At 27.6% G+C, this 13,047-nt stretch overlaps 1 protein-coding gene and 1 long non-coding RNA gene across 2 annotated transcripts in view; one reads left to right on the top strand and one right to left on the bottom strand.

Moving 5' to 3' along the window:
- Positions 1-5,731, bottom strand: part of LOC122719132 (protein fem-1 homolog CG6966) — a 29,199-nt gene extending 23,468 nt beyond the window's left edge. Inside the window, exon 1 of the mRNA XM_043944713.1 lies at positions 5,279-5,731. Coding sequence (XP_043800648.1) covers positions 5,279-5,338 — 60 coding nt within the window. The 5' untranslated portion in view covers positions 5,339-5,731. The remainder of the gene's footprint in view (positions 1-5,278) is intronic.
- Positions 5,732-6,800: 1,069 nt separating this feature from the next.
- Positions 6,801-11,583, top strand: LOC122719153. Its single transcript, XR_006347518.1, has 3 exons — positions 6,801-7,297; positions 7,673-8,140; positions 8,478-11,583. It is a non-coding gene; the product is annotated as an uncharacterized LOC122719153 (long non-coding RNA).
- Positions 11,584-13,047: the final 1,464 nt, after the last annotated feature.

The following is a 13,047-nucleotide window of genomic DNA, read 5'->3' as shown; positions in this document are numbered from 1 at the left end:
TTTTTTTTAAATTACGTTTGCAATAATATGAAATTCGTATGCAATTTTCTATTGATATAATTGATTCAGAATGTTTGAAGAAGTAATAAAATTCTATTTGGAAAAAAAAATGCAATTGTACTTTACAATTGTATGAATATATATATATATATATATATAAATAATTGCATAATAGAGTATTCTGCATTAGTTACATATTAATATGAAGTTTTCTTTGAAAAAATTAAAATATCTTTATTCATGACTTCTATTCTATCCTCTGTAAACATTAAATCTTAGTCTTTAGATAGATTGTTACTATGGTTTTTTCTACAGCATATTTTTTTCAATAACAAGAAAAATATGAGTTAACTTGACACTGATCAATAACGTTTGAGCATGAATAAACGAGTTTACTCTTGATCAATCAACAATGTGTTAATTGAATCGATACGATGACTGGTATTTTTTATATTTTTTTCCTTTTTAAATCTTGTTAGTTGGCTTGTCAAATTAAAACAATTTGAATTTAAATAAACTTGAAACTTTTTTTATCAATGTGAATTTGTTATTTATAATTTGTAATTATAAAATTATTAAAAATTTCTAATATTTTTCATTTTTTTTTTAAGTAATATTAACTGATTTAAGAAAACTCTAATAGTGAAATTCTTTATTACACACATTATAGTAAGTTTATGTTTTAGATAAATAAAATATTTTTATACTAATAGAAAAAGAATTTATTTTGCAATATTATGATTTGTAATATTTAAAAAAATTAAAAATTATTGATAATTTTTAAAAAATTAATGATTAAGATCCATTTGCAAAATTTACTAATGATATAGTAAATTGACATTAAAGAAACATAAAATCTACATAAATTAACATTTTATGAAATTTTTAAAAATGTTATTATTATATAACAGAATTAGATTGGAAAGTTGAAGTTTGTAATATTCCATTGATATTAAATAATTTAATTATGCAACAACAACAATTGAATTTCTATTTTTCAGATTTAAGATTAAGATTAAATAACATAAGAAGTTAGATATGTTTGTACTATAATTTGCATATATAATACCCATTAATTTACATATTTAATACGAAATACTATCACTATTAATTCAAGATAAAAAAAATGCTATAAACGAAGCATTTATAAATACTATATGTTAATTTATACTTTTATATGTCATTAAAAATTATCATTTGATTTGAAACATATTAATAGAGAATACATATTAAATGAGAATACATATTAGTTATATTGAATGAAATTATCTATCGTTTCAAATTTTTAATTTTTAATTTAAAAAAAAAAATAATATTAAGATTAATTTAATAGTATTAAATTCCAATTTCATGCAATTTATTTTCCTTGTCCTTTGTAAATAATTTTTTGAATATTTTCTTATAAAATTAATAAAATGCATCGATTAATATATAAAAAAACATATAGTTCCATATAAAAAAAATATTAATGATTTCGAAAAATTTTTATTTTCAAAATAAATAAATGACTAAGTTAATAATAAGTTAAAACTATTTAATTTTGTTTTATAACTTTATATATTATATAATATTAATATTATATAATATATATTATATATTATATTATATATTATATAATATTAATGTTATATAACTTTATAATTTTGTTTTTTTACTTAAATTTTCTACTTAAATTTCCATATTTTAAATATTTAAAAGTTATAAAGGTAAAACTTCTAAAGGTTAAATTATATAAAAATTCCTATGTAAATTCTTATTAAATTATATATAATTATATTTCTATTAACTTTTTATAATTACTTCGTCAAATTAATCGAACTTAAACAATCTCAAATCAAATAATTTGATTGTACGAATATAGATATAAAAATCGTATGAATTCAATTTCTGAATCGTATAATATTTATATTTTATATTTTAATATTTTCTCCGATTAATTTCAAATATTCGTTTTCAAATTCAAGAACGTATTATGAATCATGAAAAATTAGAAATTAACAAAGATTATAAAGACGCAATTACAGATGGTGATGTTACTAAAGTGTAAGTTTCTAAAGTGTCTTTTATAGTCCTATCTTTTGAAAGTTTTTAGTAGATCACCAATAGTGCTCTTGTTTAAAATCAATAGCTTGCTTTCACAATTTTTTTGCGAGTGCTAGAAAACTGAAGTGAGTAGACCTAGATCAGGTATAACGGTAATCTGAATTAATATCTGTCAAGAATATAAAGGCACATGATGAAAATATGGGATACAAACATATGTACCATCAGTCTCTGCTCTTTTGCGTTACATTGTGATTCATTGCGCTTAGGTTAATGAACCTTTCGTTATCATAAAATTTAAAAATCCGGTTTAATTTGCATAATACTTTTGATAAAAGTTAAAATGTGTACATTACGTTCGTAATATTTTATATTGAATATTTTAAAAAAAATCTTTTCTTTAGGAATATTATTTTTAAATTTTAAAGAATCAAAGAATATTAACATTATTGTGCAGCATGTATTGACTGTATTGTTGATTCGAAACAATGAGTTTGTCATTAGACAGAGACACTAGAGGAATATGTACGCGACATGTTAACACTATATGTGCACTATAACAATGTGCTACGAGATTACGAGTATTAACTTCACTAAATTATCAAACTTCACTAAATTACTGCAAATAACATTTAAATTTTTAGCTTAAATCAAAGCTCAATCAATATATCAATATTGACCCATATTAAAATATTATTATTTTAATTCAAAATATATGATTATTGTTTTCTATAAATTATCATATCTCTTGTGATTTATTGATTATTGATTTCCATCAGTTCTTTTTTAGGAAAAATTTCTATTAAAATAAATTAAACTAACATTTATATTTAATTTCGAATTTTAAATTTAATTGTTAATTTAATTCATATTTAAATTTAATAAAAAAAAAAATTAGTTAAAGAATAAGATAATGTTTTTAAGTATTTGAAAAATTTAACAAAATTTATTGATAATATTGTTTTATTTTTTATCTTTTTTTCAAGTAATTTTAAATATGAGGTAAATATAAGCAAAAAAAAAAAAAAAAAAAAAAAAATAATAAATTGTTAAAAAATAATAAATTATTAATAAACAGCGTGAAAGTTAATATTAAAAATAACTATTATATTAAACTACGCATTCTATAAAATATAAAAATTTTAGTTTTTGCTTTATATTCGAAAGATTTTTTCCTATTATATTAATAATTTTGCGCGTGTGAGTGTAAGAAAGAAAGAGAAAAAGAGAAAAAATTTTGATATTTCTATTAATATATTTTTTTATGACTTTTAATATCACTCAAATAATATCACTCAACTAGCTAGTTATAAATCACTATAATAGTCTTTTTGTTGCTCATTTTATTTCACGTTTCAACTTTACCCTTATTATTCATATATCTATATTCATACATTACGTATATATATATATATATATATATATATATATACACATACAAAAGGTATATACAATATATACATATATATAGATATATATATCTAACTAAGTAGACTTCCCATTAATGTCTATGGATGTCTCAACCTGCTAAATATAACTGCTGTTTGTCCTGGCTATTTTCTACTCAAGATAAATGGGAATTAAGAATACAGAAAATCCTTTTTTTTCATTGTAATAACAGGCAAGAAAATGCTGAATCTAATTTTTTTTCTTTTCTTCGTTTTTTAACATTATCGCGATACGTATTCTATGCGCATCTGTACGGAGATGAAATTGATAAAAGCCTAATCATATTCAAAATTTTGTAACATGTACGTGCATTAATATATACAAGAGATATATTAAAACAATGTATTGCTATTCCGAATAAGTATATGCACTTATATAAAAATAAAAGAAAAATGAAAAAAGAAAAAAAAAAGAACATTCTCAACTTGATAGGGTTATTTTAGAGACAAGAAAATATTTTATATTTTTTAATTTTAACAATAATCTCTAATATAATTACGAATGATTATTAATATAATGAGGATAATAGAAATTCATAAATTTTGTAAACATTCAATGTTATATATATATGTTATATATATATATAATATAATAATAACAAAAATATGTTATATATATATATATATACTAAATAATCATTATTCATTATATATTATATTTTGCAAAAAATAATATAATTTTATTTATTATATGTAAAAATATTTCAATATATATTATTATATTAATACATTGAATAAAAAAAATATTTATCTTTGAAAAATTTTGTTTTTTAGGTTAACTTCAGCGTTTGACCATTTCTATAGAAATTTATCAATTATATTAATCAATAGTATTAAAAATAATTTCATTTAATAAATTTTTGTTTATCAATAATTGTACATTAAAAAATTAAAAAATAAAATCATAAGTTAATGCAATTTATACGAATTTAATTATATGTACATATAATAAATTTGTTATAAAATAATATATATATATATATATATATATATAAGAATGTGACGAAAAGTGGTGATCGACTGATATTAGAAAATCGGAAACGAAATATTGGCGCGCTCTTTGTCTTATAATTTAACGACGAATAACATCGTTGAAAAAAAAGCAAATTAGTATTTTGCAAAAATAAAATAGTATCAGAATATATAAATATATTTTTTGTATTTATTTAATAATTTTTTTTAATAAAAACATTATAATATTTAAAAACTTGTTCTTTGAAGCATCAAAATTGTTAATAGTCTTTTTAATAAAAATATTTTATATTTTAATAATATTTATTGTAAATCTATTATTAAACTTTTATTATGATAAGTACGAATTATATTTCAAATTTATATTGATAAAATAAAAACTGAATAATTTTATATATTTAAAACATTCTAATAAAATTTTTTTTAATTTTAAATGTTAACCTATAAAAAATTTATGTATTCGTTTTTAACATATAAAATCCATTAACCCAACATATTAATAATCATATAAAATTTCAAAATATAATATTAAATAATATTTAATTAATACAATTAACGATTAGCTTATTAAAAAAAAAAAAAATGAAATACTTCCATCGATTATCTTAAAATAAATTTATATACTTATAACATGGTTCGAGGTTATTTATAGATACCTATAACTATATTTAGAATAGGGTATTTTTATTATACCTAAAGAAAGAAATATTTTCCCCGAATGGATATGCCATGAAATGAAATGTAAAATGTAGATCCTATCTTATATCGTAGATAAAATTTATACACTATATATTGAAAATTTGATTGAGACTTACCTTTAAGCGTGCCAATTTTCCTTCTCTCACCACATTATACATGACATTTTTAATATCCATTTCGCATAAAATCAATTATCGCATACAATGCCGTTGAATAACACTATTTAACCTTCGTATCGTAGTTCTTTCTGTTCACGGCTGGTATTTCTCCTTGTTCAAAAGCACGGCAAATACGTTGAATAGTCTTGTTCGTCACTCGCGATCTCTTTTATCGAAAATCACAGCAGTGACTCATCTCATGTTGCGAATAAGAGACGAATGAAATAATGTCCGAATGATCAACGATTACCGCTAATGTTTCTTACTTCTCGAGAGCAGTTTTACAGTTAGATACGCGCGCGCGCATATACACAAGCATCGGATCAATTCCTCTCTTCAAGCGTCTTGTTTCGGTCGTTTTGCGAATGCACCTCTCATTCGGTCATCAGATGGCGATACCTGTACTTTCACTTCAACAGTTCATCAACAACTAAGCTCAAGTTGCCAACTACATTGAATCATTCGTTTAGTACCAGATGCTAGCTGTTTACTATTTCTATCTCTGTTCTCTTTTTATTTCTGGCTAAATATATTTCACTTATTTCATATTTAAAATTATCAAAATTATATATTAAAACAAGCAATATATTACATTTAATTTTTTGATGATTAGAAAGAGTTAATAATTTATTATTATCATATATTATTTTATAATGAATGAAAAAGTTTTCTGTCTTTGTCATTATTATGTTCATTTATATAAAAAATGTTAGTTCGGAGATTTGTCGGTAGATGGCAGCACAATGCAGTTTTGAGAAATGTCGATAATAAAATGTGCTTTTTCTTATATATATATAATTTAAAAAAAGAAATTTTGTTGTATTTATTATAAATATTATTATATTTTCTTATCTTAAAATTTTTTAAATATAAATAATAAATATATTATTGTTTATACCTTTATCATAAAATTAAAAATTGTTTTAATTAAAAATTATTTTTTAACAATTAAATACAATAAAATTATATTTTTTACGTTTTTATAAAATTTTTATAAAATATTGAGAATTCTCAAATATTCAAAAATTTCCAATGTTATTTTAGATATTTATTATATTATATTTTCAAAATTATTTACATTATAAGATATAATTATCGCTTGTGATAATAAAAATATTTCGTATAGATATAAATCTAATAATAAATAGATATATTTATAGATAATTTTTAAAGAAAATCGCATTATAAAAAATATAACTTTTTATTTTCTATTATTTTCTATTATTTCCATCTAAAAATTTATTGTAATGTTATTAATATTTAAAATATTTAATAAAACTAATAAATTTCATTTTATTTATATATTAATAACAAATTATATATAAATTATTTTTATAAACAATTTTTAATGATCCATCAGTTATATTTTTCTATAATTTGACAACAGAATATGTTACTTTATATCCATTAGAGCATCATTTGCAATTGTTAGAATAAAAAAAAGAACGAGGAAAAAGTGAAATAGTAGAACTGAGGGAGTCATTAAGTCGGCACTTCACTTTCGATTTTAACGCCTCTAAGTGACGCACTCTTGCATCAAGTGCGTTTTAGTTCGTCCTACATTTTCGCCAATATCAGAAGCATTACTTTATTCCAGTCTCAACACTTTCGACAGACTTACGTCAGTAGCCTTTGAGCTTACCTCAATACCTTTCTTACAAAAGAATACTATTAACGAAACGCTGATATTTGTTCTTGCCAATTATCGATTAGTCCTAAAGATCGATTAACTCTAAAGTTATCGATTCTGTCAAACATGTCGCACATATTAGTCGTACATACATAAATATTATAGGTTAGTTTTCATATATCTTATATAAATAAAATTTATATATCAAAGATGTAAATTGATGATAGAAAGTATAAGTAAAATTAATCAAGAATATAATTTATATAATATTCTGTTAAGATCTCATAATATCTTTTTGAAATGTTTATGAATTTTAATTGTTCTATGGATAATGAACGATATAAAAGGTATGTCCAATATAAATATTAAAATATATATACGTACTTAAATATATGTATAATGATCACAAATATGAAACATATGAAAAACAAAATGTTTAAATTTTATACTTGATTTACAAGATATGTTCTACGTTTACATCTTTATTTTTATATATACATAATTACGGTAACGTTTGCTTTCCTGTAATCTTAGATAGCTCGAAATATTACATAAAGTAATTTCAAAATCTTTTCATGAAATGTAAAAGTCTATTTTACTATTTATTATAAAATGAAGAAAAGAATCATCATAAACATTAAAATTACTAGAATCTTTAAATTACCTTTTTTTTAGGTAATAGACAAAATATTATTAAAATAATCAAATATATCATTTTACAGAGATTAACGTTACAACCATAATTTATATCGCAAAAGCTATAATACCAAATGTTTCGCTATAATACCAATTATCGAAATGGAGAGAAGTTAAACGAGAAGGCGGCAGTGTTTCGTCTTGTTGCTTTCTTTTCTTTCCCAGCTTGCGCATTGCCTGTTCATACAACGAAAGGATAGGCGGTGTAAAAATGAGTATAGAAAAGGGCGCGTGGGTGGTAGATGGGTCAGAGACAGAATGAGATGGCTGATAGATGGAAAAAGAATCCTAAGTGTATGTGAGTGTGCGCGCGCGTTTGCCACAGCATGTATATGAAAGAACAGCTGGAAAAAAGGTGTATACAATACAAACAGTACTGTCACATCGAGCTCCGCCAGAGGAATGAAAAACAGTCACCAAGTCTTCGTAAGACTGGCGTTTTCGGTGACAAGACCAGTTGGAAGAATAAGAAATGAGTCTTATAACAGTAGCCGGTACGAAAGATTATTTGAAAATTATAAAACTCTGATCACATATATAGTGTGAGGTTATGTTAGCTTTAAAGTTTAAATATTATTTTTTACATATTTAATTTACATATTTAATTTAAAAATTCGGAAACTTAAAAATTTGATAATTTAATAATTTGAAATTTATTTTTGTAGCAGTTAATCGAATAATAAATACGATTGATATTATAAATCAAACATTTGTTATTCGATTAACAAATAAATATATATATTTAATGATATACATTTAACAATATACATCATAATGATGTACGTAAATATATTGTTCGTTCTTAAAGTTCATTATCTTGTAACTCAACAGAAAACTACTCTATGATTTCCTTTGAAGACAGATGTCGTTGCGTTCTTCATAACGGCTTGCCAAGATAAAAACGGAATTGAAAGAAACACGGTACAGAATAAAGAACTGCAAAGTTATTTGAAGAACATAACTCTGTTACTCTGAAAGAAAGCTTCTTGTATTATACATTCGAATTATGTATGTACGTTTCGCGTGCAATAGGTAAGTTATCTTGTCAGTCGTAACATACGCATAATTGGTACTTGCAAGGAATTCAAAGATATATGTATAAGCCACAATAAATCCGTCACAAAAGAAAATAACTAGTTGGTTTTTCCGCATGCTACAAAGACTTTAAGTTAGTCCGCTTATTGCGATTTAGATTGGATCAAAAAAGGAAAGTATTACTTTTAAAGTTTGGTTTTCATTCACATCATTATGATATAAGTAGAAACATCGTTAAAAAAACATAATTAAGTTATTGGGATAAAGCAATCGAAGAATGCTGTAACGTTTGTACGCCGATAATCCATATAAACAAGGCATGACAAAGGAATCCCTCTGCTATCTAATTACCATACGAATATTGAGCGAACATCGTCTGTACTGTGAAAATACGATATCGCGAACATTTCAAACACTCGAGATAAGACCGTTCTATCCCATTAACCAGTTCCTTTTTTTATCTTTGATGAGAGACGTAGCTCGGCAACGAATCGTTCCCCGTAGCAAGAATGATTATCCGAACTGTTCGCGTGTTTTACAGGATTTTCAGGGGTTCGTGTTCACCGGAGTGGTGCAAGTTAGATATATAGAACCTTTTACGATGCCGATAGTAGATGATTCCAGCGTGGTATAGCCTAAGAATGGCAGTACTCTTTAGGGAAGCAACTTAAAGGCGACTCGTGCCGACAGTGCTTCCAGCAAATACGGAGTTTTATATTTAAAACATTCTAGAGACACGCTCCATTGTTCTATCTTCGCATCAACGTAATATCGTCTTACGTTGCTCCTCTCTTTAATACATCGTTGCATGCGACTTCGTTGTATAACTCAACAAAAGATATACCTATCGATTTTCTTGACAACAACTTTCAACTGTAATACATAGACCGTATTTGCTCCAATTACCGGCGAAATTATGAAGGCCTTCGACATTCGTTGGTTCGTTATTAGTCACGCGATAAGAAACCAATAATTTTGCATGCGTACGCAAAAACGTTGCTCCGTTATTTCTTTGGTCGCATGATTTATGAGAAAATTAATTAGATGATATTCGCGGTGAACGACAATTCGAGCGTAGAGAAAAAAAAAAAGTAAGAGACGGCAAGCTTTCGCTTTAAGTGCTTTAAATAAACGATTAATCATCGGTGTAATTATAACGAAGATGAGAGGAGGGAAGTGGGATCGCGCGGCTTCCACGATTTCATTCACCATTATCGATACATATTATATACCTATATACATATATTATATGTATATAGTATCAAACTATCGATGAAACGAAATTGTACGAGGCGAGTTATTATTTTAAGAAACGCATTGCTTCCTCTCTGTCTACACGACGCGACGCCAGAGGAAGTTCCGCGAATATATCAGCTAAAGGTTTCCAATTGCATTTATGGCTTTTCTCTCTGTCTCGTTTCGTCCCTTCCTGCCTCTCTATCCCTCTCTCTTCCTCTTTCGCGCGCTTCTTGCGTATACCGACAAATAGCATTTCGTTTCTGTGCACAAGTCGTTTCTTTGCAACCTCATTGCACGTTGCGTCCGTGTGGGTGACCACCGGTGCTACGTAAATATGGTTATACGACGTTGTACGTTGATAATGAACGCGCGCGTGTTCGTGCAAAAGTGTAGTGGGCTGCGGCTTGTGGTAAGGGCTCGGAAGAGGGATCGAGAACCGAAGCACAATGCACCAAAGGTGGGAACAAGAGAGGGAGAGAGAGGAAAAGAGATGGAACTGGAGGGAAAGACAGTGTACATGTACGTTGCGTTTACGGTACGCATACACCACGCGTAACACGTTCATGGATGCTTGCAGTGCGATGGTACTGATAGTCGAATAGAAATAAGTAAATGAACATATACGTATATATACGTCGTGTCGTTTTTTGTATGTGATTTACTTAACGAGAAATGGACAGACTTGCATGCCAAAGTATACAAATTTATCACTTTTGAAGTGAACGATAAATGTTGCACATTTTTACATGTTTTGTCACGATGATTTATACAATGATAATTTAAAGATATATTTACGCTTGACTTCTTGATTTGAACAGTATTTAAGATTTTACATCGATTGTTTTATGATAGTTGATAAAATATTTAAAAATAAAAAGAAAAAATACAAAATACAAAATATCAATTTTGCAGATTAAATCTGATTTGATGTAGTACAAAGGATTGATGTATGATGAGTGGAGTAAAAAAATTTTTAAAGACAAATTAAGCAAATGTTTGAACAGATTTAAATTGGTCAGATTTTAATGTACAAGTTGTCAAAATAAAAAAATTGTTCAATGACTTTAATTGAATAAGTTCGAATCCCGAAATTGTGGCGAGCAAAATCATATTAAAGAAAATCGAAGTAACGATGAAGTTTTCTTTCCTTTAATCCGCTCTTTCAAAGCTCTTTGTCGGAGTTCCCTTCAAAAAATGTCAGTCTACCGTTGCAATGTGGATTGAATGAAATCCTGTGGAATGAAATCCTTCGGTACAACGGAGGGTGCGCCCTGTGCTTCACAAACTAGTTTTATGATATCCCACCGACACCTACCATGCTAATCCACCCACAAAGTTTTCTTCAGCTGTTTACTCGCCTCCTGGCTACACCTCTCCGTCACACCGCTATATAACTGCTATCGTGGATATAACATAATTTTCCTCCTCGAACTACGCGAATCGATACAATAAATGCAGCAGATTCCAAAGGGCGAAGTAACAGCAATTTCAGTCGGCGTTTAATCACGCGATATTTCATTTATCCGCTATATATTACCGAGGCTAAATGTTTTACGGTTATTGCATTCTTGAAATTGATGTGTCAATAAACAGAATAACGCTCGTACAAAGGTGTGCTAAATTCATTTCACGATATCGTCATTGACGTGTTATCAGTACGACTGTTTCCTTGATAAAAATGCGTCTCGAGCCTCTTATCCTTGTGGACCTTCGTTATTGTTAATAAAGAATTTCTACGATTGTACGTACATATTTTATCTATAAACCGTTTCGTATTTTGCACGATGAGAGAGAGAGAGAGAGAGAGAGGAATATGGGTATTGGAATTTCAGAAAGCCAAGTCGCAGGTAGACAGCCTGATTTAGAACATCCCCAGTTGGCGGGCGTTTAACCGAATCGAGGATTCATCTCCTCGCGCCCTCAAAGCGCAGCAGACACGATGTATGAGCAGTGTGTAATATGATGAGCACACACACACGCACTCACCTCGCTTGGAATATCACCTTCACCATTGCATCGCTTGCACCCACCTAAAGGTCTCTCCTTACATTGCCGGTTGACTCGTGTTGTCCGGCTCTAGCACTTTGACTCACTCTGTCTTTGTCCTATGCGCGCTGCCGACACTCCGTACATGCGACACACAAGCAACGTTCGGCACTTGGTTCCGGTACTCCTCCTTCTACGCCTCGTTTCAGTTAAGTGCAAGCAGGACACGCGCAGAGAGGCAGTCTCTGTTGTTCTACAGGAGTCGGAGAAACGCAGATGCAACGATCGCGATATATACGGTTAAAAGAGAGATGAGACGAAAACGAGAGAATGAAGAAGACGAATAGAGATGGAGCACAAGAGACATATGTATGACAAAAGATAGGTGCGAGCGAAACAACGATAGCGATGATGCGGTGCACCTGTAAGACAGAGGCGGAAAGTTTGAAGATAGAACGAATAAGTGAGACAAACGACGAGAAGAGGTAGAAGATCAAGAAACTGAAGTGCGACAGAGATCAAATGATATGTCTCATCTTCTGTGTACGTGCAAAGAGGATAGCAACTGAGAGGATACTACTATTGAGTGCGAGCGAGACACCTAAAAGCAGAGGTGTCGATAAAGATTTTTTTAAAGTGAGAAATTATATCTCGAATAATCGTGACAAAGGAAACAAATGTAACAAAAGAAAATGTTTTAATAAAATAAATTTTAAATGATTTAGAACGCTATTCGTTGTATATTTAAAGTATATATCTTTAAATATGCGTGAACACGTGGTTAGTAAGTAAAAATTAATAGAGAAATTATGTAAGATTAAATTAGTTTTCTTTTAATGTCGAATATAAGTTAAAATATTGTTTTCCTTTATGCGCGTAAGAAAGAACTCCGTGACAAAAGTTCGTTAAAAAGTTGCGGGGAGTGTAAGACATCGGTGGCGTAGTGTTAGTAAGTTAAATAGCTATTAAAATTTCCGATAAGAAGCCGTATCGGGTGAGATCTTTCGTGGACCGTTTTAACATAGAATGCGAATTGTTCGATCGATATTGACGTATCTTTGAACGAGGAGAAAACTTGTAATTTCATAATCATTATGAAATTAGCCATTATTGGTTTCTTCGATATAAGGAAACAACGAAT

This window comes from Apis laboriosa, unplaced genomic scaffold (assembly GCF_014066325.1).
Source record: "Apis laboriosa isolate Shangri-la unplaced genomic scaffold, ASM1406632v1 scaffold70_cov154, whole genome shotgun sequence".
NCBI classification, from domain to species: domain Eukaryota; kingdom Metazoa; phylum Arthropoda; class Insecta; order Hymenoptera; family Apidae; genus Apis; species Apis laboriosa.
This window is presented reverse-complemented; position numbering and strand designations above follow the sequence as displayed.